Here is a 22,530-nt window from a genome sequence, read left to right as displayed (position 1 = left end):
TGTTAACGGATCGTGTAAGAAATTGCCAAGTCTAGAAAAATGGGTAAAAAAAAGAATAAACGGGTAAACGGATAATGGTTGTGGTTAAATGGGTAAACAGTTATTGTTAAATGGGTACACGGTTATGAGTATGATTAACCATTTATAAACGATTATGGATATGTATATAACCGTTTATGCAATTACCTAATGGGTTATGCGGGTATGAATATAAACGGTTATGGATAAATAATCACGATTACTCGTCCATCATAACCGTTGCTCATCCCTAGCCAAGACTCTCTTTCAGAGGTGTCTAATCAAATTTATAAAAAAGAAATAGGAGGTACATGGCAGACACTCCAATCTCTAATCCATTCCAGTATAATTAGGCCGAATTTAAATCCATCCCTTCCTCAAATCCGATTGCGACCACCACCACACGTATTTGAACTTCTAGCCGTTAATGTGCAAATTTTATTGTGAAATGGACACGTTCATATATCAATAATTGTGAACTACAATTGTCAGATACTGATATAAGCAAAGACCCACGAGGATCTTTTCCGAATTTTCTTTGCGAGGATTTTTAGGATCCTTCAATTACATCTGTTTATCGTATAACGTGTGATCATAAATCATTGCAAAATTTTTTATTTAAAATTGAATATAAATAGTACCTGATAAAAATTGACCGCATGATGTACGATGAACGAATGTGATTAGAGAATCTTCGGAATCCTCCCAAAGAGGATCTGGCGAGGATCCTTTCTCAGCAAAGACTACTTAGAACTTGACACTTGATTAGAGTTTGTACATCACATCATGCTTTTCTGGGTGGTTTAAACTTAGAATTTTGAACAGCATCAGCATTTTTGTAAATGCAACTTTACTGGAAACTTCTTATAGGTGGAAACCATTGTAAAGTATATTAATGAGAAACTTTTTAATGCAACAATCGAACTGTTACGTGGTGTTACTAATTCATTTATGTTATACATAATTCATAAAAAAATATTAGTTATGTTGGTCACTCAAATCATAACACTTAGACGTAGATCAATAAAATTACATGAAATGTGACCGTCGTACCTAAATCTTCCTAGTTTGAGCCTCGAGATTGAATCTAGTTATCCAACATACACATTCAGTCAAGATTCAATGGGTTACAAGATGACACTTTCAAACTGGCGATCCTATAATTAATTGATTGTTTGAACATTGAAACATTACAACCTGACGGTATTTAAGTAACACAGAACAATTCTTATCATATACATTACAGATAAGATCTCAGTTATTGGTAATATAAATCACTATTCGAAAAAGCAGCCGAAGCTTAAAGCAGGCATTCTGATTAGGGACTAGGCATTTAGAAAAACAATGAAGCCTCTAGGCGGCAATTAGGCGGCCGCTTAAGCGATTTGGGCAGGCGGTTCAATTTTTTATTTTTTTTTAGTTAAGAGTTTGAAGATAATTTTCATGTAAAAGAACTCTAAACTTTCATTCTTGTAAAATAACTCTAAATGCACATTTCATTTTATGTATTCAATCAATTGTAGTGCTTAATAATTTAATTATCCTTCCATTTTGCATTTATGTGTCCAAATACAATTGTAAACATATAATTTTTTTTTTATAAATATAACTACTTATATAGTCACGTATTTATATGTTTTTATTGTTATATAATAAAGTTAATCAAAATTTAAAAAAAAAAAAAAAAAATCGCCTATGCCTCTATTTAGGCAACTACCCAACTAGCGTCTAGCGTTTTTTTTTTTTTTTTTTTTTTTGAACAAACAGTATTATCTATACTAACTGGAGGGGGTAGACTTAACCTCACAATGAGCTAATAATAATATGTTTCAAACTCGTCTTTGACGAGAATCAATTAGCGTATAGCGCTTTTTAGAACCTTAATATAAATACACGTTCTTTTAGTGACTAGAATGCCTGGGTCTACAATTTTGTTTTCTTCGCTGGTTGGGCTTTGCGGGTACTTGGTAATACTGGATATAAGGCTTCTCAAACCCAGAAGCCAAGATGAAAACAAGAAGGCCCAAACCCAACTGTAACCATCATGGGCTTTTATTCAACAAGGCCCATAGTTTTTTTAAAATAAAAAAATGACTCATCTACATAAAGCTTAGCCATATGATTTGATGCCCTCAAGTAGCTTTTGGGCTTTTTCTTTTTGCGTTTGGTCAATTTGGTGGGCTCAAATTGTCAGTCACATCACATGCTACACTTACCCTTTTCTTTAGGGTATGAAACTTTACCAACAAGTAATGATAACATGTTCAGTTAATTTCCACCACATCCATCCACATAGTAATCACACATTTCTAAAGGTGTGTTCGGAACTTCGGGTGAGGGAATTCGAGATGGGATTTGAGGTTTACATGGGACTTAGATGTGTCATAGAGTCGAAGTAACGCTTGGCAATTTGATTTTCGCAACTTGGACCTTAAACTGGTGTCTAAATCTAGAATCTCGACACTTGATTCTGAACCTAAAAACTCAATGTCCAGGAGCAAACCAAGAGACCTTAATCTTCAGACCATTCATATGTGACCAAGGGTACAAATTTCATGACTTTGCAATCACTTTCGTTCAAAATTCTATGGCTTTTCAATCCTTGTCTGTCTAAATAATTTTTTTTTCAAGTATGTACTACAAAGTGATCCAAAAATCAACGGTTAAACTTTGCATATAAAAATTGCCATGATTTTTACAACGGTTAGATTTTGTATAAAACATGTAGAACTTAACTTAATACATAGCCGAACATCTCTCTATGTCCTTTTCCATGATTACAAAAACGTTTAAACATAAATTACGTCTTAATTACTAAAATATTAATAATAAAAATATATAATATTTTTCACAGAAAATATATATAAACAAGTACACCAAGTGGATCTTGGGATTTTTTTTAATTTGTACTGTGCATGGTCGGCATGACCCCAACGACATTAACTCAATAATTTTTAGACCGTTAAATATCAAAAGGCTTTGGTGCCTTTCACATCTCATGACCCCTATCACACGCAAAGAATTTACAGCTCTAGTTCGTTTAAAATATTTATTTTGAAGTCGAGATTTTCAATCTGATTTACTTTCCCCAATATCATTATACAAAAGAAGAAAAAAAACCTATAGTTGTTGTCACACTCACCATTTATCTAACAATATTTGTGTGGATAAATAAAAAATTACCAAAGTGGTTTTCTAACCTAATCATTGCTGCTGTGGGAGACCATGTGGTGTGGCCTGCCATTTGACAACCTGTTTTTCATCAGTTTGTGGTAGCTGTTCATCATCTTCTTCTGCTTCCCTAAAGCGTGTTTCTGCTTTCTTTTTGGGGTTCTTTCCAACCCCTTCTTCCTTTTCTTCTTTTTCTTCTGCTTCTGCTTTTTTTACTTGAACTTGACCAAATCTTCGCTTACTACTGCTAAGAACAAGTGTTAGCTTTTGCTGCTGAATCTGATCACTCTCATGGCTGCTGAAACTGTTGCCTCACTTCAAATTCCTACCACTGATGAGGTTAGTTTCTTCAGTTTTTTACTGTGATAATTAATTGATTAGTTTAGTTTATTCAGATGGTCCAAAGTTTACGTGTTGTTTTAACTTGTGATATTATGCTTAAATTGATTGTAATTCTTTTTTCTGTTTAATTAATCAAAAACTTAATTATCAGATAATATAGTAAGAATATATAGGGTATCAGATGTACTGTATGTAACTTTCGATATAGGGTTTTGAAAATATATCCGTATCATGAATAATCTGATGATGCAGATGAAGGGTGGTGTCTGTGTACGATCTTCAACAAGTGATATAGACACACACACACACACACACACACACACATATATATATATATATATATATATATATATATATTAAATATTGGTTGTTTTGAAGTTGTACACATATCTGGTGTTTTCTGATTTGAATTGGACATCAAGGGATCTAAGATATTTTAAGGGAAAAATTAGTATCCGGTCCTTAGTTACTAATGTTCTTTGATTGAAACCTTATTAATTTTTAGATTTTGATCAAGGTCCCTAGCATTAATGCAATAATGAATTTACATGTCAGTTACATAATTTTTAAAATTAAAGAGATTGAAAGCTAGTTTATTTCTCTGTGTATTTATTTTCCCTCTGATCATTCTTAACCATTGCAGCAAGTTGAGAAGAAGACCATTGAAGGAGAAAAGGCTATCGAACAAGATGGTGTTTCTTTAACCAAACAAAATGGAGGAGAAGTGCACAAAACTGAGGATTTAGAGAGTCTATCAACACCATCCAAGCCTCCGGCAATTGAGGCTGAGAAGGCTGCTGATGCTCCCGCGCAAGATGTTCCGCTTGTAGAAGAAACAAAATCGGAAAGTGAAGCCATTCCTGATTCACAAGCACTCGATATCCCAAAGCATGTGGTTGATGCTGTTGAGAGCCCGATAGAGGTTCAGAGTGCAATTGAGTCTGTAGAAAGAGAACTGCCCAAAGAAGTGGCCACAGATAGCACTGAAATAGGTCAGGTGGAGCAACCAAAGATTGTTGGTGCTCCTGTGCAAGATGTTCCGCTCGTAGAAGAAACAAAGGCGGAAAATGAATCCATTCCTGATTCAGAAACACTCAATATTCCAAAGCAAGTGGCTGATGCTGTTGAGATCCCGGCAGAGGTTCAAAGTGTAGTTGAGTCTGTAGTGAGAGAAGCACCGAAAGAACCATCCATAGATAGCATTGAAGTAGGGCAAGTGGAGGAACCGAAGATAGTTGATGCTCCTCTATCATCAGTTGAAGCCATTGAGAAACCAGAGGAGCCATTGGAGGTCACTTCGGACGAAGGATCCATAGCACCAGTCCTAGAAAAGATTAAAGACTCAAAACCAGAGTTTTTTGAAGTGAAGGACAAACTAGAGGAACCAAATATAGTTGATGCTCCTCTATCATCAGTTGAAGCCATTGAGAAACCAGAGGAGCCATTGGAGGTCACTTCAGACGAAGGATCCATAGCACCAGTCGTAGAAAAGATTAAAGACTCAAAACCGGAGTTTTTTGACGTGAAGGACAAACTAGAAGAACAGAAGACAGTTGATGCTTCTCCATCATCAGTTGAAGCCATTGAGAAACCAGAGGAGCCAGTGGAGGTCACTTCTGATGAAGGATCCATAGCACCAGTCCTAGAAAAGATTAAAGACTCAGAACCGGAGTTTTTTGAAGTAAAGGACAAACTAGAAGAACCTGAGCAAGTAGAGCCTGAAGAGATTGTGCAGGATGAGACGGTGAAAGATGAGGGCTCGATAACTGTAAAGGCTGAGCCTACCAGAGTCTTGAAGGAAGGGAAAACTGAAACAAAGGACGCACCTAGTCTAGCTGTGGAGGAAAAAACAGAACAGCCCAAACTTGTGGAACAAGAAAAGAAACATGATGAAGTTGGGCCTGAGGAAAGTGTGGAGGTTGAAAAGGTGAAAGATGAAGGATCTTCAGTTGATAAGGTTGAAGATTCAACGGTCGTGGAAGAAGCGAAAAATGATGAAGATAACAAGCCTAGTCTAATTGAAAATCTTGAGGAGGCTTCACTTAGTCGAGAAGCTCAAATTGAAGTACAAGAGGAAGGGGATGCTTCTCTACCTGATGTCACAGAAAAGTTAGCTACCGAGGACGAAAAGAAAGAAATAAGTGCAGTTGATGTGGTTGAGAAGCTAGCAGAAGAGCCAGCTGTGGAGACTGAAAAGGTCGGGGAAGAGAGTGTGGAAACCAAAGAGAATGAGAAGAGCAATGTGATTCCTTTGGATTCAACTCAAATAATTAAAGAAGACAAAAATAAGGAATCAAGTGGGGTTGATGTGGTTGAGAAGCTAGGGGACGAGGAAGGTGTGGAACTGGAAAAGGTTGGAGAAAAGAAGGTGGAGACTGCAGCGGATGGAAAGAGAGATTTGGTAACTGAGGATTCAATTCAACCAATCATAGAGGAACAAAGGAAAGAATTAAATGGAGGTGATTTGATTGAGAAGCTAGTAGACGAGGATGTAGTGAAGTTGGAAAATTTTGGAGAAGAGAATGTGGCAAAGGATGTCATAACTGAAGATAATGAAGAGAGGAATGTGATATCTGAGGATCCAACTCTGCCAATTGAGGAGAGTAAAAAGAAAGAATTAAGTGGCTCTGATGTGGCTGAGAAGCTAGCAGAGGAGGCGGTAGTGAAGGTGGAAAGTGGAGGAGAAGAGATGGTGGCAAAGAATGGCAGAATTGAAGAGAATGAAAAGATAAATGAAAAAATTGAGGATTCAACTCAACCGATCGATGTGGTTGAGAAGGTAACAGAAGAGGCAGTGGTGGAAACAGAAAAGCCTGCAGAAGAGAATGAAACAAAGAATGTGAAATTTGAAGACGACAAAAACAAAACTGTACTTGAAGAGGATGTCAAAAACTCTATTACTTTTCCCACTGAATTTATAGAAAAATCATTTGAGGGAGCTGCAAAGGATGCTGAACCTGCGGTGGAAACTGAAGCTGCAGAAAAGATACAAAATGCGACTCCATCTGATGTTGAAACCAAGACAGGTAAGAGTGCGGAGGAGAAGCCGGACGAAGTCAGTACAGCTGTTGAAGTTGATGAATCAGAAGTGAAAGGAGAGGAAACTGTTAAAACAGATGCTGATAGATTGGAGAAAATTATGGACGAAGTTGCGAAACCTGACCAGAACGTAGAGCCTCCTCCCACCAAGGATGGTGATCAAGCAAAACCCCCCGAGGACCTGCCAAAGGAAGTTCCAGCTAAGTCCTCTCAGAAACAGTCGAACAACCTTCTGTCAAAGGTAAAACATTCGCTGGTGAAGGCGAAGAAGGCTATCATTGGTGGGAAATCTCCAAGCTCGAAAAATCCTGCTATCGGAACCAAGGAGGATATCAAAGTTAAATAACGAGATGGATTATTAGTTTGCAATCTTGGCATGTGTTTGATGTTAAAAGGATGTGTGCATATAGAAGATTTATAAGCTCTGTCATACTCAATAGCGTGATGTGGTGTGTATATTGTTAGTTTTATTGCCCTTCTTATGCTGGTGATTTCATTTGTAATTAGTAATTACTGTTTGTGTTTTGGGGCTTGATTGTTGTCAGTTTTCGTCGGAAAAGACGTTATTTTAGTGTGAATATGAAATGCAGATTTATGTTAAGGTTGCAAGCATCAGTTTTTTCATCAGACCACTTAATTTTTCCGATCGTTGTGCATTTCGGTTGAAGGGAAAGTAGGATTGCATACCAAGAGATCAAGTTTTATGAAGAATTGCTTGAGAGCTGAAAACAGCAAAACAGCAGGTTTGCAAATAACCACTGGGAACAAGATAACTGAACATGGAAACTTGAAACTCGAGATTTTCGACAAACATTCTTCATGTTATCTTTCGCAGTATTTACATTTCTCATTAATAAGGAAATTCAGGACATAAAAGAAACCGATCGTACCATATTTCATCAAAATGGCTTCAGAGCAATGTTTCAAAAGGCTCGCCTAGGCATCCCTGAGGCTGGGCATGAGGGTTGCCGTCTCTGTTTTGAGGAAGTGGGTGGAAGGCGTTGTCAGAGCCGTCTAGGCACGCCTCAGGGGTTTTTTTTTTTTTTTTTTTTTTTTTTTTGTTTTTAATACTCCCAAACCTAAATTTTGGGTAGGTTTTAACTATCGTCTCTCTACCTTTTTTTTTTTTTTTTCTGATTTTTATTTTTTTATATAATGGATGTGTGTGTTGTCTGCTTGCATTATTATATGTGTGCTCATTGTGCTTTTCATCCTCTATTATATATACATATATATAATATAATATATGTATATATATTTATAACATGTGTACGCTCAGGATGATTATTGATTAATAATCTTTTCTTTTTAATATAACATATGTGTACGCTCAATGTATATATTAAAAAATTTAGGTCCCTTAAGGCTTCACCTCACGTCTAGCCTGGGCTATCTATCGGACGCCTCGCCCACGCCCACGCCCACGCTTTTAACGCATTGCTTCAGAGAAGAAGGAGAGTACAACAGATGTATTCAGACATTACTATCATTTCATTAATTCAAAGAATTGTTATAATATGTCCAAAACACACATTTAATACATAGCCCGGTATATTCTCAACTCGTTTGCATCGCGCTACCTCACCGACTACAAAGTGAATGTACAAATGCTAGAAGGGACTTCAAAGTCTTCTCAAGGTACCTAATTCTGTGCAACATGTAATTGCACTCTCCTGAAATTAGAATTCAGATGGTTATTACCATGGTTCAATCAAACTCTTCGACTCGGTCATACTTTTTTGTGTACTTGTAAAATGCATCTACCCAGATCAGAAGCAAGCAAAAAAGGTCCAATCTCAGGATGCTGCAACATGGATTTCTCTCCTCCAACGACGGATAGAACTGCTTGTTAACCGAAACCTGAACATACAAGCGGAGATAAAGTTCAAATTTCTTTCAAAATTGAAATATTACTTTGTTGTGTATGTGAACATATAAATTTGTGGAGAATGCCTTTATACACTCACTAGCTGCTCGGCTAAACACAACGTCGTTTCTGCTATCCGTCAGCTCTGTTGTTGTTAACATCAGTCGCTTGAACATTATTTCGCACCAATGCAGACTGTGCAAATCCCTCATTAGTTGCTTGGCCCTGGTGACACCAAAGAACAACAACACTTGATTTAGGCACAAAGATAACGCAACAATCCAAGGTTCTAGAGAATTATCATATCATCTTGCAATATCGTAATTGTTTAGCTGTTGAGATGCACACACTTAACGCAAAATCCTGGGGTTTTTCACCCACTGTTAATTGGTTTGGGTTGGATGCTCTAATGTAAACACTAACAAAGAACCCCAGGATATAAAGCATCAATTAAACAACCAAACTCCACAACTAATATTCATTTATTCTTTCAACAAAAATCAACTTCAAAGTAAATACACAAACCTGACTAGATGTTTGATTCATAGAGCTATTGGCATTGCTGTTTTGCATCGCTTGTGAGTTCATGTTCTGAACTGAATCCTTTGAACCAGAAACTGGAGCTGATTCCACATTTTCCACAGGTCCTCCTGAACTGCTTGCATTTAGTCCTCCAGATGACTTCACAAAGGGACCTGCCGATGAGGGAGCTAAGGGAGCACGTTGCATCGGCACTGGAACTCCTTGACTAGGAAGCCCAAACATCTGAAGGTTAGATCCCATCATCCCATTGAAGGCGGTGTGCCCTGCCATATGTGAACCAGGGAAATGTGCTCCTTGCATGGGGGGCACCTGAAGCATAGGGTAACTAGAAGATGCACCAATCATGTCGGGCATACCCATCCCAAAACCCATGCCTAATCCCATTCCCATTCCCATTCCAACACCCATGGGCGAGAAATGAGCCATACAGGGTCCATGCATGTGTTGCATTCCTGGTGGTAACATCATTGGTGGCATATACATACCAGCCCCCATTGACATCATCTGCATAGGTATTGAAATAATACTGTGTTATACTAGAACATTCAGTTTGTTGGACATTACATCGAAAGTTGACTGAGTTAAGGAGTGATAAAGATTATGTTTACCTGTAATTGGAGTTGAAGCGTCTTCAAATACTCAATAGCCTCATCCAGCATTGAAGCTTTGTCCACCTTATATGTCATAACGAAAATGTCAGGATAGCCAAATTACAGAAGATATCAACCAATGGTAGGTCATGTTTAAACTTCCATAACTATCAGATACATCTATTATAATAAGCAACCAAGTTTCAAACAAAAGTTAAGTTCGAAAGATTGTGGAGATACATTTCAGATTTAATCAATAGACTTCCCTAGACATGAATACTGTTTTACGAAATTGCTTTCACTCCAGAAGTATTTACTTTAGATCTTTGATTTAACACTAAATTGTAAAACTTCTGAAGTCCACCAAACATCACAAGCAACTGTCCAGAAAGACGAAAAAAGTTAACATTTAAAAGAATAAAAACCAACCTTATTGCAATTGGGTATGAGTTCCTGTAGCGCACGCATCTTCTCATTGATTCTGTCCCTTCGCTTCTGTTCAGAGAAATCCAGAATGAGCACAGTTTAATGATCTTAAGAGTTTACAAACAGCATATTGCAAAGGAACTAACACATTCCTTGTTATAAATACTATCAATGATTGGTTTTGCTCACCCTCTCTGATAAATTATGCACTTCTGCTGCTCTGCTTCTCTTGGAACCCATGCCTCGAGCATGAGCTCCTTTCTTCACACCCATGTATTCTTCCTCTACATCCTGCACAGGAGGAGGAGTCCTTAATTTATGCAGGAAAGGGAACTCTAAGAAATATTGAATACCAAGGTTTCAACTTACATCACTATGGCATTCAGACTCATCAGTCTCACGAAATTTTCTCTTCAAAGCTTGTGTTGGGTCATCTGAACCTCTCTCCACACTATTGCCTGAGCAAACAGAAGAAGCAACAACTGGCTCCACAGTTTTTTCACCATTTGGAGATACCCTAACTGCACTTTCACAAGGAATATGATTGGAATTTATGTCATTCTTAGAGGTTTCCTCTTGGCATGTTCCCTCAGACCGCTTAGCAGTACATGGTTCCTCAAGATGCTTAGCTTCTGTTGGTTTCAATTCAACACTGGATCTCACTAGAATCTGTTGGCATTGTGAATTTGACTCCTTTGGTGCACTACTGCTGGAATCAATTAGCATTGACTCGGGCAGACTGTTACTAGTTGCAGATGAAAACTTGTCCTTATTTGCAATCCTTATCATGCTTGATGAACCTGAGCCAGCCATCACACCGTTGGTCTGAACATTAGCTTTCGCAAGAGCAGCTGGTCGTGAAAAATGGGAAAAGTTCACTATGGATGGATTATTATTGCTAGGCGTTACTGGATCTGGCCTCGGTATCTTCATTCCAGGAGACCCGCCTGCAGATGAAATATGAGTTGAATTCTTGCCAACACCACGATGAGTGGCACTACTTGTATTATCACCAGCAGTATCCGAAACCCTTGATCTAAAAGATGGAAACGACGCTTGGGATCGCTGCGATGATAACGAATACAACTGAGTAGCACCAGATCTAGGTCTGCTAACATCAGCACCACCGTTCAAAGGAACCTTTCCCACATTCCTTTGTTGCAAACAAGCACCTTCATGTGCAGAATTGGAATTGGAATCCCTAAACACCTGACTAGAACTACTCCTCTTATCGATCGAGGCAAGATTGTGATTGGTGGAAGCCTCATTTGCAGTTGCACTAGAAAATTCAGGCAAAAAATCATGGCAGTACTCATGATGTAAAGGCTCATCAATGGAATAATTCAACCAAGGCAACATGTCATCATCCTCACTCAAACCCATCTCAGAAGATGGCACTGACAACGGAATTTCATCCAATCCAGAATCCACCACAGACCCAAATTTTCCTGTCTTCCCAATATTGCCATTTCCTACATCTCTATCTCGATTTTTTGGGTTGCTAAAAGACGGTAAGCTATTAAAAGACGGATTCTTCCTAGTTCTACTGGACTGACCCTGCATCATAACCTGACCATTTTCCCATACTAACTCAAGAAAATCATTTCTGCATTAAAATCCCACAACAAATCCACAAAATGTTCAAATGTTAAATGGGAAAACACTCAAAACACAACACAAGTCAATGGCATGAATCAAAAGGAGCAAAACTGCAAAGATGTAAAATTTAGGAACAGAAACTTACTCAAAATCTTGACTTGAATCAACCCTTCCGGCCATCCGATAAAGCTCGGACAAAGGCATTGTGAAGAGCTGGAAAATCACTGTTATTCTGAAATGGCACAAAGCTTCATGAACACAAACATATTGATCTTAAAGATTTCGACAACGGATTAGTCAATGAGTCATTAGTGCTGAGTTCAAAGCACCAGAAATGGATACATAGGTGTATATATAGAATGCCAGAGACAGGAGTGACTGAAGACGTCAACTCCCAATCAAAAACCCCACTATAAAACAAGCCCAGTTCAACTTATAGTGAAAAATAAATAAATTTATATATTCCTCAGAGTTAGATATTTTACAGAATAAAATCTTACTTTAAATACTGAAGTCTCAATCAACAAGTAAAATAAAATATGCGAACTTTAGATTTAAAAAAAAACATAAAACGTGAGCAGTCAAAGTAATTCTTTAATGGGTTCCAAAGATCCCTAAAAACTCTCTAAATTAAGCTGCTTTGGGTTAAAAGATTGATTCTTTTCAATTTTTTATCATTCAACGAAGAACCCAGAAAACAGTTTAAATTTCCTTAAACAAATCAGCAATCTTTGCAAAATCCTCACCTACCCAATACCCAGATAGAAACAATCATGGACAGAGCATTCCCAAAAGGAAAGCAAGAAACGTGGTTTTGGGGAAACCAAAGTATCTTGGATTAGTCAAATTACACCAATCCAGATGGTAAATCAGATAAAGCCTCAAGAATTAGTAACTGAGCTCGAACGAAGAGAACCCATGATTTCACAGAGAGGGAGAGAGAATCCAAGTGGACGTAGAAGACGGCGAAAGGCCAGCAGAGTTGCAGGGGGACCAATGCAGAGTGAGTGAGACGGAGAGAGAGAGAGAGGGGTAAAAGTTCCAGCTTTCAACTACCAAATGTTAAAGCTTGAAGCCATGTCCCCTTAGAATTTATTACCCTTAAAATGCACATTGTCAATCTTCTTATCATGCTTTTTAACAAAAAAAAAAATCTTCTTTTCATGCCTTAAAAAGCTTAAACTATTTACCTTTGAATTTTATAAAACGACTATTGTACACTCATTTACAGATTTTCTTACACGCGTCAGTTCTGTTTCTTAATTTTTTTTTCTTATTAATTCAAATAAAAGTCAAATATAAAAAGAGGTGTGAATGTTTTTTTTGTATTTTTAATATATCACGATGATACTATTTAGAACATAAAAGAAGTATCATCGTCGGATCATCTTTATGAGGATCTCAGGTATCTTCTAATCATATATGTTTCATCGTATATTTTACAGTCAGTTTTCGTCAGTACTATTTAAATTCAATTTTAAATAAAAAAATTTACAATAATTTTTTACCACACGATGTACGATGAACAGATGTGATTTGAAAATTCCAAGAAATTTCACAAAGAGGATCCGGCAAGAATCCTCACTCAGAAGAGTCATAACATAATACTTAGAATATCTCCAACAAACTCTATAAAAGTCTCTATTATAACAAAATAAATTTTTAAATTTATAGATCAACTGCTCAGAAGTTAAACATTAAAAAATAAAAAAAACTCGAGCATGTAAGCCATGGAAAAAAGGAAGAGAGAGTGGTTTTTGGAAGAAAAGGATCCTCTCCGGATCCTTTTGTGGGGATCCAAATGATCAATCAATCATGTTCGTTCATCGTACATCGTACATCATGCGGTTAGTTTTCATTTAGTATTATTTATATTCAATTTAAATTTTAAATTTTAAATGATTTCTGACCGCACGATGTACGATAAACGAACATGATTGATTGATTCTCCAGATATCCACAAAGAGGATCGGGAGAGGATTATTTTCCATTTTTGGAAATGAATGGGTGAGTTTTTCTTTTTATAATGATTGATAATGAAATGCTCGAAGTTTGCTGAATTAGGTGTTGAGATGAAAAGTTAAAGAGACTAGTTAAAGCAATTTTGCAACATTGTTCACCTTTTAAACTAGCAAAAATTTAACAAAAATGTTGGAAATGCTCTTAATGAAAAAATGAACATTGTTTGGCTCTTTTCAGTCTACGTTATTCATCTTTACTTGTAAATTGCAGATTCACACATAAAAAATGATTTTCACACACACCCTTATTTAAGCATGTTCATTGTATCCATTAAACTTATTCAATGTGATGTTTAACAGAAGAGACTTGTGCATGAAGTAGTCTGTAATTTCCTTATAAATCAATTCACCAAACTCTCATCCTAGCCTTAAATATCTTTATTTTTTTAGTCACAGTTGATGATGATGATAGCTGCCACCACTAAGCCATACTCTTGTTTTCAACTTGCTTTTACCAAATCTGATCATGATCTCAATAGTTGCAACCAAAACATTGTGCTGCTTTAACTTAGATGATCAAAACCAAGTATTTAGTTTTTATAATGTCTTGTTTACATAAACATAGACACACTTACTACAAAAACGCATGAACCTAAACATTTTATTTTATGGTCCATGACACAATGTAATTAATTAGAGGGGATGCTTAAAATTTGTCACTATAAACTATATTATTAATAGAATTATAGAAGGTGCGGGTGATTTGGCAAAGAAAAATTTTCACGCACCCGTTATATAAATTATGTGTCTCGCATTTGCTATGGCAGGTAAGCAATACATGATTATGAATGTGATACACTTGTCTAATGTTGCAGGTAAAGAAAAAAAAATTCTCGACAAGGTGAGGTAAAACAAGGTGTTAATAAAAAGATGAAACATCATGATAACTCTATGGTTAGTGACTCTAGTGTTGTTTGTACTTGGTATGCATTTATTGATTTTTTTGTTTTAAGGAAACATAAGGTTTTAGAGATGGGAAGACAAAGAGGTAAACTAGAGAGTCGTACATCAAACGATCTTATTGTGCCCATACTTTAGTTAAATCAAACTCTTTGACTCACTTTTAGTATTCCATCACTTGAATTAGAAGTACCTGTTTGAAAGTAGTTTTTAAAATGATTCAAAACGTTTTTAATGAAAATAGTTTTAAAATCAATCTTTAGTAAGAATGCAAGTGACTCTAAAAAAAAAAACACTGAAGTGCTTTCAAGTTATGTGTTTCTTGCAGAAAGCACGTTAAGTGTTTTTGAAACCCAAAATTTTTCTAAAAGCTCTTTTAGTTATTTTTTAATCATTTTAAAAGCATACTAAAAACACCCCACCCACTTAGTATATGATTTGTATCTACTTGGTAAGCCCTTTCCCTATGCATTGAATCCATTTGTTGATGTGCTTTGATCATAAAACTAGGGCCACAGTTGGTAGGTTGTTTTCTCTAATAAGATAGATGCATTTGATGTCATTATTCTCTGTATTCGAATAGAGCATATTATCCTTTGGTATTTGTATACCTTATCTTATAAATTTGGATGTGGATTTGGATTTGGGTTGTAGTTGTGGACTTTATGTTTGGATTTTATAATGCAAAACGACAACATCATTATCATATATATACACTAATATACATCGATCATTGTATTTTGGTTTTCTTTTCTTTTTGGCAAAATGAGATTAGCGGGTGATTTCGTCACTACATGTTTTTGAGGATCGCGAAAACTCACGTAAGTATATCAGCTTTTTCCTGACAACTATCATGTAATTCACTAATACCAACAATTGAACTTAGGACATGTCGTGTAGAATACGAATCTGAAATTCATTCCTAACCACTTAACCAACTCCTTGGTATTTCATCATTAGATTTTGTTGGCTGGTGTCCCTTTTTCAAATTTCAACTTAAATAATCACATTAGATTTGAAAGTTATAGATTAAGGCACAAATAATCCATTGACTTCCCTGCGATTAACGAGCTTATAAAAATCTTCTACCCCTTCATTTTTGGAGAGACTTTTATTCCTTTAATTTACAAGCTTTATTAATTACATAAATAAGCAGCCTTTTAGATGATTAATTAAAGTTTACTTGAATAAGATATTTTAGACTTTTTGTTTGTTTCAATCCTCATACTATTGTGTAAGATTTGATGATATTATGAAAGAGGAGAATGGGGCTTGGGAACTACGCAAAAAGTAATTTACAGTTTACATTCATCATCGTGTGAGTCATTATGTTTAGGGAGAGATTTTTTAGTATACTTGAAATACAGAGTTGTAAATTATAATTTATTATATAATTAGATGAAAGTTTTTTCTCTTTAATTCTATAATGACATGTAATTTTTTTATCTATATTAAACTTCTTCTAATTATATAATAACATATGATATACAACTTTGTGTTTCAAGAATATTGAAAAATTTGTACTGTGCAGGTTAAAAAAAAAAAAAAAAGCCAAAACATCGATCTATGATATAAAAAAGTTACTAGGGAAAAAGAAAAAACAAACAGGGTTGAGCTTTAGAGCGCAATATCCAAAGCAAAGAGTCGAATTGAAAAAATCACCTTGCAGTCCCATCGAGTAGATCTATCACAATCGAAAGATACAATTTTATTGTGCTTCCCTTGATTAAGGCAAACAAAATGGCGAAGCTGCCCTGTAATTTATTGAAGCATGAGGATTTATACCAAGGACATGATAGCCATTTTATGCTGATGCATGGTGTGTGATAGCCAGCAATTAGGGGACATCCAAATCTTAAACTTTATACTCTTTTGGATATTGGTAGGACCTGGCCAAGTTGCAAAGTTAAAAACATATAATAGAAGTTTAACAAAATGATGGACAATCTAGAAGTAAAGTTACTAAAATCTATGAAATTAGTGAGTCTACTCCATTTTAAAAGGAGTGTTAGAAACAATCGCATATATTGTTCACTTTATGGATTTCACAAGCAACATGAAAGTAATAATCAACTCACTTCCTCCACAAAAAAGAAAACTTGAAAATTAAAAGTTTAGGAAACAACGAAGAAGAACAATTTTCCCTCTCCCGAGCCATCTTTCTCTCCCTTTCCAAGAAAACCCTAGCTTGCTACCTCCATTGTTGTCGGTCTTTAGCTATGGATGGGGCCTGTGGTAGCTTCTCCTTTTGTCTTTCTAGCCATTCTTCCCTTCCTCTCTTCCCTCTCTCCCTCATCCCAGCCTTCTCTTCCCTCCCTTCCCATGTGTGACTTTGCACCCTGAACCCATTTCGCCCACCCTTTCTCAACCTTCACGTACCTTATTTTCCCTTCCGTATTTCTCTCCCACCAAATTGTGAGCGATTTTTCCATGGATTTAGGTCTCATACCCAAATAGTTTCTTTTTTGAGTTGGCACTTAATTTCATAGTGTGGGGTTGGATTCGTGGTTGCAAGTGGGTCGGATCCATTGTCATTAGCTCGTTTTTCCATGGTGATGACATTTTCCTCGACTAATTTGTGGTTGTGCCGACTAGTGTGCAGATCTATGCGGCTTCGCTACGTTGTGCGTTCTATTTTGGTGGCTCCGTCGCCTTGTGCATTTCAAATCTAGTCAGCTCTGCTGCTTGATGATATCAGATTTGGTAGCTCTGCTGCCTTATGCAACCAGATCTTAGGGTACTTAGGCCATCCCCAACCGAATGAGGGCTAGATGGCTCCTTTTAGCCCTATTCCCTCCAAGAAATTAATATTTTAATGAATAGTGTCAGGCCATATTTCTTACCATATCCAACCAAGGGGCTAAAGGGCCATAAGCCAAACATAGCCCTATGACAAAAAACCATGTCCAACTGAGGGGGCCAAATGGCCATAGACCAAACATAATTTATTATTTTAATTGAATTAATATGGTTACTTAAATTAAACTACCTCAAAAAATTTTCGAGATGGAATGTCAATAATTTTTCTAGATAGAATCTCAATAATTTTTCATCTCAGATTTCGAGTGTCACATGTCGATATATGAGTAACTTTGCATATTTCTTGTTGATATGGAATCTCAAAAATTTTATGTCTCGGATTTCGAGTGTCACGTGTCAATATGTGAGTAACTTTGCAGATTTCTTGTCGATATGGAATCTCAATAATTTTATGTCTCGAATTTCGAGTGCCACGTGTCAATATATGAGTAACTTTCCATATTTCTTGTTGATATGTAATCTCAAAAATTTTTCAAATAGGATTTCGAGTGCAAAGTGTCGAGATGTAATTGGTTGTGGGAATTTTAGATAGGGTTTTTATCTGTGTGGCACTCCTTATCTTCAGCTTCCAATGTCCACAAATAGGGTGGATATTGGGCTATAATTCACACACCTTCAGCTTTACCCTCTCCAATATCTCTTTCAATTCAAGTTTACAATGAATTCTAACTTTGGATCCTTTTCAGATTCCAACTGGGGGTCTTCATCCAATTCCAAATTGGAAGATAAATAGGTGCAGATGAGACAAGAAGTTAACGAGTACGATGAAGAAGATGAAGCATGGCACAACACATCATATATGGCAGCCATGGCTAAAGTCATGGCGTGTGAGGCAACTGAAGAACAACCTCAATGGGGTGGCTCTGTTATTGGTCGCGGTTACAAGCCATGAAATAGAGAGATAGCGCATGACACTCTGATGAACAACTACTTCAACCCCAACTCGGTGTACATCGAAGAAGATTTCAGAAGTCGCTTCCAGATGAAGCATCATGTCTTCAAGCGTTTACTTCATGATGTCCAACATGTCAATCCATACTTTCAACAGAAACTGGACAGAGAGGGCGCCCTGGATTGTCACCTCATCAAAAGGTTACTATTGCAATCTGAATGCTGGTCTATGCCTCCCCAGCTGATGTGATGGATGATACATTTGGTATGTCTGAGTCTGCATGCCTTGATAATCTTGTTGAATTCTATCACACAATTGTTCAGCTTTACAAAGAGGAGTACCTCCGTGAACCAAATCAAGTAGATATAGATTAGCTCCTTCGCAAAGCTGAAGATTGTGGCTTTTCGGGCATGATAGAATCACTAGATTGCATGCATTGGCAGTGGAAGAATTGTCTCACCTGATGGCAATGAGGCTTTAGCAGAAGATCAAGAAAGTTAAGTATTGTGTTAGAGGCGGTTGACTCGTTTGACACATGGATTTGGCATGCTCTCATTAGAGTCTCAGGATCCCAAAATGACATTACAGTTCTTGGGCGTTCACCTCTTTACAATAACCTGACGGAGGGTAAATCACCTCAACTTGATTACTACATCAACATGCGTCAGTACAATATGGGGTATTACTTAGCAGATGGCATCTACCCAAAGTGGGCGACACTTGTCCAAGTAATTGCAAACCCTGTGGATGACGCCCAAATGTGGTTTACCTTACACCAAAAGGCATACTGTAAAAATGTTGAGAGAGCTTTCGGTATTCTACAAGCACGGTGGAAGGTCATTAAGGAACCAGCAAGAGGGTGGAGTCGAGATAAATTAAACTCAATCATGATGTCGTGCATCATATTACACAACATGATTTTGGAGGATGAGCGAGATGACTATATTGATGGAGAGTTTGATGACAATCAAAATGATACAAATAGGTCAAGGAGGGCTCGTGCAAAAATATATGATGGGCCTAATTTGCCTTTGGATCCAAGAACTGGTAATATCTCTTTAAATGAGTACATGAGGTGTCATAGGATGATACATTCGCATGCCACAAACAAGTACCTACATCAGGATCTTGTTGCACATCTTTAGGCCAAAAGACGCATGAAGTAGGCGTTTAAGTTTTATATTATTAAATGTTTTTTTTTTAATGTTGTTTAAGTTTGAATAACTTCCCCAAGTAGTACTATGGTGGAGATTGTGCTCTTTAATGTTGTTTAATGGTTTAGGTAGTTATAGGAAAAAAAAATTAGAAATTTTTTTTTTTTTTAAATTTTGTCCCAAAAAAATTAAAATAAAATAAAATCCAACGGCTACGTGGCATGCTAGCTAACACCAGGTAGCTGTTGGATTTGAATTGTTTAGGACGGCCCTGGCTGGCTGGCTGGATTAGGCTAGTCGGTTGGCCTAATTTGGTATTTCTGACCCGATGGGGCCCACGAGCCCTTTGGCTTAGCCCTCAATTGGTGACGATTTTCGTGTCATTTTAGGCTATTTTTAACCCTATAGGCCTCTAGCCAAATCGGTTGGAGATGGCCTTAATGTGTGGAAGCCAGAATCTCATTAGAATGGTGAAGTTGCTGGTTCCCTTTTCATAGTAATGTAGTTCTGTATTTGCCTTGCCTTGTGAGTGTAGTGGTTGTGCTCTTGTGATGGCTAGATTAGTCTTCACTTTTTAGTGATGAGTTATGTGGTCACGTATGTCAATGATGACTTGATGTGGTCTTACTCCGCTACGATGAATTTACACGGTCTTGTTATTCAATGATGACCAATGTGGTTGTCAGTATAACTTTGTTGCATCTGTCATTTATTGTTATGGATTAGTACTGGTGGTAATTCTGCACTTGGCGATTGTGTGTTTGTGCTTGTGGGAGATTTTAGGGGCTTACTCTTGTTTGTTTAATTGTGCAAATTCATTCAGCTGAATTTATTGAACATTGAAGATCCTTATGTTTGTTTATAATGATTAGTATAATAACATTCTATCGTTTCTTATAAAAAAGAACTCACTTGCTCACATTTTGAAATGAAATGCATGTATACTTTATAAAAGACTGTTGAATAAGAAAGTTGCTAGTATTTTATTGTTCAATGAGAAATTCAATAGTGATAAGATATGATGTAACATGCAAGGTAAAGCAAATGAATAACTTAGTGAACTCACGGTCAATGAGATAATCAGAAGGGCCAATTGATTGGATGTGTTTGTATGTCTTCAATGAAGAGGACGATTTGTCCTTTCATTTATGCTTCTTTTTTCCGTAGATGACATGAAATCGTTCATCAAACATGTGCCACCAATTACATATGACTACATGAATTGAAATGTGAAAAGCCAAATGCCAAATCAAATTCACAAAATTAGGGTTTGGATTGCATGTGGAGTCGGGGACCACCACAGTGGCCTCAAGCATGGACACGTAATAGGTTAAGGCCACGTGGACCCTTCCTGAACCAACAATTGGATTTAGCGCCACCGTGGGTGGACCCGAATTTGATGGAGCATCTTTTTCTCATCTTCTGGTTGGTACAAACCATTATTATCAGGCAGAAACAGAGCTCCTGTGATAGCAAGCTAGCGTTTTTTACTTTCCAGATACGAAAGATTTTTAGGCCCTCCAAATTGACGGATCAGCAAAGAGATTTAAGTTGCGGGATTTATATCCACAAAAAGATTTGGAGGGTGTGGGAATTCACGTGCACGTATGAACTTCACGTGACTACTGTTTCCATGTCCATGGAATTTGGCATCCGACAACATCTAGTGTGTGCGTTTGCATTGCATAAGCCGACTAGGTGCGTGTCTTGCTCTCTAATTTCCTCTACGTGTCCCACATACAAGGATGTATTATTCAAGCCCTAGTGTTAGCAAAGTGACATGCATATCCAGAAACTATTTTGCATCACAGTGAACAACCTTCGAACACTGAATGGAGCTATTACTATTAATTTAAAGCAGGGATTAAACAAACTAATACCGTAATTAGACTCATGCAGACAATGATTTGTGGGAGAGAAAATGACAAATTTGTGTTGGCTAAACATGTTGGAAATGGCATGAAGATCCCAAGTAAATTTAAGAAAAAAAGACGCAGATACTAAGATTGTAAGGAAAATACAGCGTGATACAAGAGTGCAAAGATGTGGGAAGAACAGAAGGATAATATAATAATTGAAAATAATGACCCTTCATGGGACTGGGATGATAGAGGAAGAGATTGGAGTACTGAGTCAATTACCTTTTAATGCATGCGTTCTTGGCTGCGTAGCCATTTTTGTTTAATTAAAATGGACCCAAAACATGGATCGTGGTTTATCAACACTAGCAGTTTCTGCTGGCCTTTGTCTCTCTGCCTTCTCTCTGCAATCTGCACATGACTGCCAGACCGATCTAATAACCATTTCTGCAGATATATCATTTATGTATTTATTATATATTATATGACTGAAAAATATTTGATTTCTATAAATATTTATGACTGAAAGAAATGCAGAGGCACTGTGCTTCTGCAGGGTACTGTAACGTTGCAAACAACAATCACCACCTGCATGCTTTTATTTTTTTTCTCCTCTGTTTTAGGATTTTAGTTTATTTAAGGTCCGTGATTTCGTATTTTGTTTTTTATTTTTACTTTTATACTTGATATAAGAGGAAGTGTATAAAGAAAAAGAAGGATGAAGAAGGTTGGGAAAGAGATTTGAAAGAAATAAAGAATAACGAATGTTGAGAATGAATCACATATTTATACGAGGAGGGGACCTTGTATGATAAGTAAGTTGGTTACTTCTCAAATTGTCGACTGTATAGTATAACCTCAATTTTTTTCATGATAAAACCTCAACAAAATCTCAAAAGTCAGAATAGCTAGTACATATATAGCTTTTAGTTTTCGATTTTTTTTCTTCATTTTTTGTGCATTTTTGCTTATATTTATCTCTCCTTGGTGCTGATAGAACTTTAGTTTACATCTCTCCCATCAAACTTCATCCGGTCATTTTCAATTTTTCATATTCCTCATTTTGTCTATTGACTTTCTCTTTACACCTAACACAAAAGGTAAACACTAAAAACAAACAATAAAATAGTTATCAAACATGCCCTAAAATTTATGCAAATTGCTTATGCTACTCCTAGAAAATAAGAAAAACACACATGCAACAAAAATATATTGCCTCTCTCCTTCTCACTCACTTGATAATCTCATGTAACGAAGACATATCATTTCTCTATTTTTGACTCGTTATT

General features: G+C 36.7%; 2 protein-coding genes across 4 annotated transcripts; one reads left to right on the top strand and one right to left on the bottom strand.

The window, feature by feature from the left end:
• The first annotated feature begins 3,365 nt into the window (after positions 1–3,365).
• On the top strand, positions 3,366–6,916 carry LOC103928263 (flagellar attachment zone protein 1-like). The gene is made up of 3 exons (XM_048583389.1): positions 3,366–3,528; positions 4,175–5,065; positions 5,225–6,916. Exons 1-3 carry the CDS (start codon positions 3,481–3,483, stop codon positions 6,914–6,916), a joined length of 2,631 nt encoding a protein of 876 aa, XP_048439346.1. The 5' UTR covers positions 3,366–3,480.
• A 1,124-nt stretch (positions 6,917–8,040) lies between these two features.
• Positions 8,041–12,679, bottom strand: LOC103955304 (transcription factor PIF3-like). Of its 3 annotated transcripts, XR_007258099.1 has the most exons (10): positions 12,342–12,679; positions 11,741–11,827; positions 10,366–11,602; positions 10,186–10,287; positions 10,000–10,065; positions 9,589–9,654; positions 8,963–9,484; positions 8,538–8,662; positions 8,335–8,430; positions 8,041–8,243 (listed from the first exon to the last, which is right to left on the bottom strand). XR_007258099.1 is itself a non-coding variant. In XM_048583463.1 (9 exons), the coding sequence occupies exons 1-8, from the start codon at positions 12,368–12,370 to the stop codon at positions 8,570–8,572; spliced, it is 2,202 nt and encodes a 733-aa protein (XP_048439420.1). In that variant the 5' UTR covers positions 12,371–12,679; the 3' UTR covers positions 8,041–8,430; positions 8,538–8,569. The 3 variants fall into 3 exon arrangements, 2 of the variants coding, with proteins under 2 accessions (XP_048439420.1, XP_048439421.1); XM_048583463.1 differs by having other exon boundaries at positions 8,041–8,430; XM_048583464.1 differs by having other exon boundaries at positions 8,041–8,430; positions 12,346–12,678.
• Positions 12,680–22,530: the final 9,851 nt, after the last annotated feature.

Source organism: the organism of the source record quoted next, unplaced genomic scaffold (assembly GCF_019419815.1).
Source record: "Pyrus x bretschneideri cultivar Hongxiangsu unplaced genomic scaffold, Pyrus_bretschneideri_v1 Contig2, whole genome shotgun sequence".
Taxonomy (NCBI): domain Eukaryota; kingdom Viridiplantae; phylum Streptophyta; class Magnoliopsida; order Rosales; family Rosaceae; genus Pyrus; species Pyrus x bretschneideri.
The sequence above is the reverse complement of the archived record's forward strand: the minus strand, read 5'-3'. Positions and strand labels throughout refer to the sequence as shown.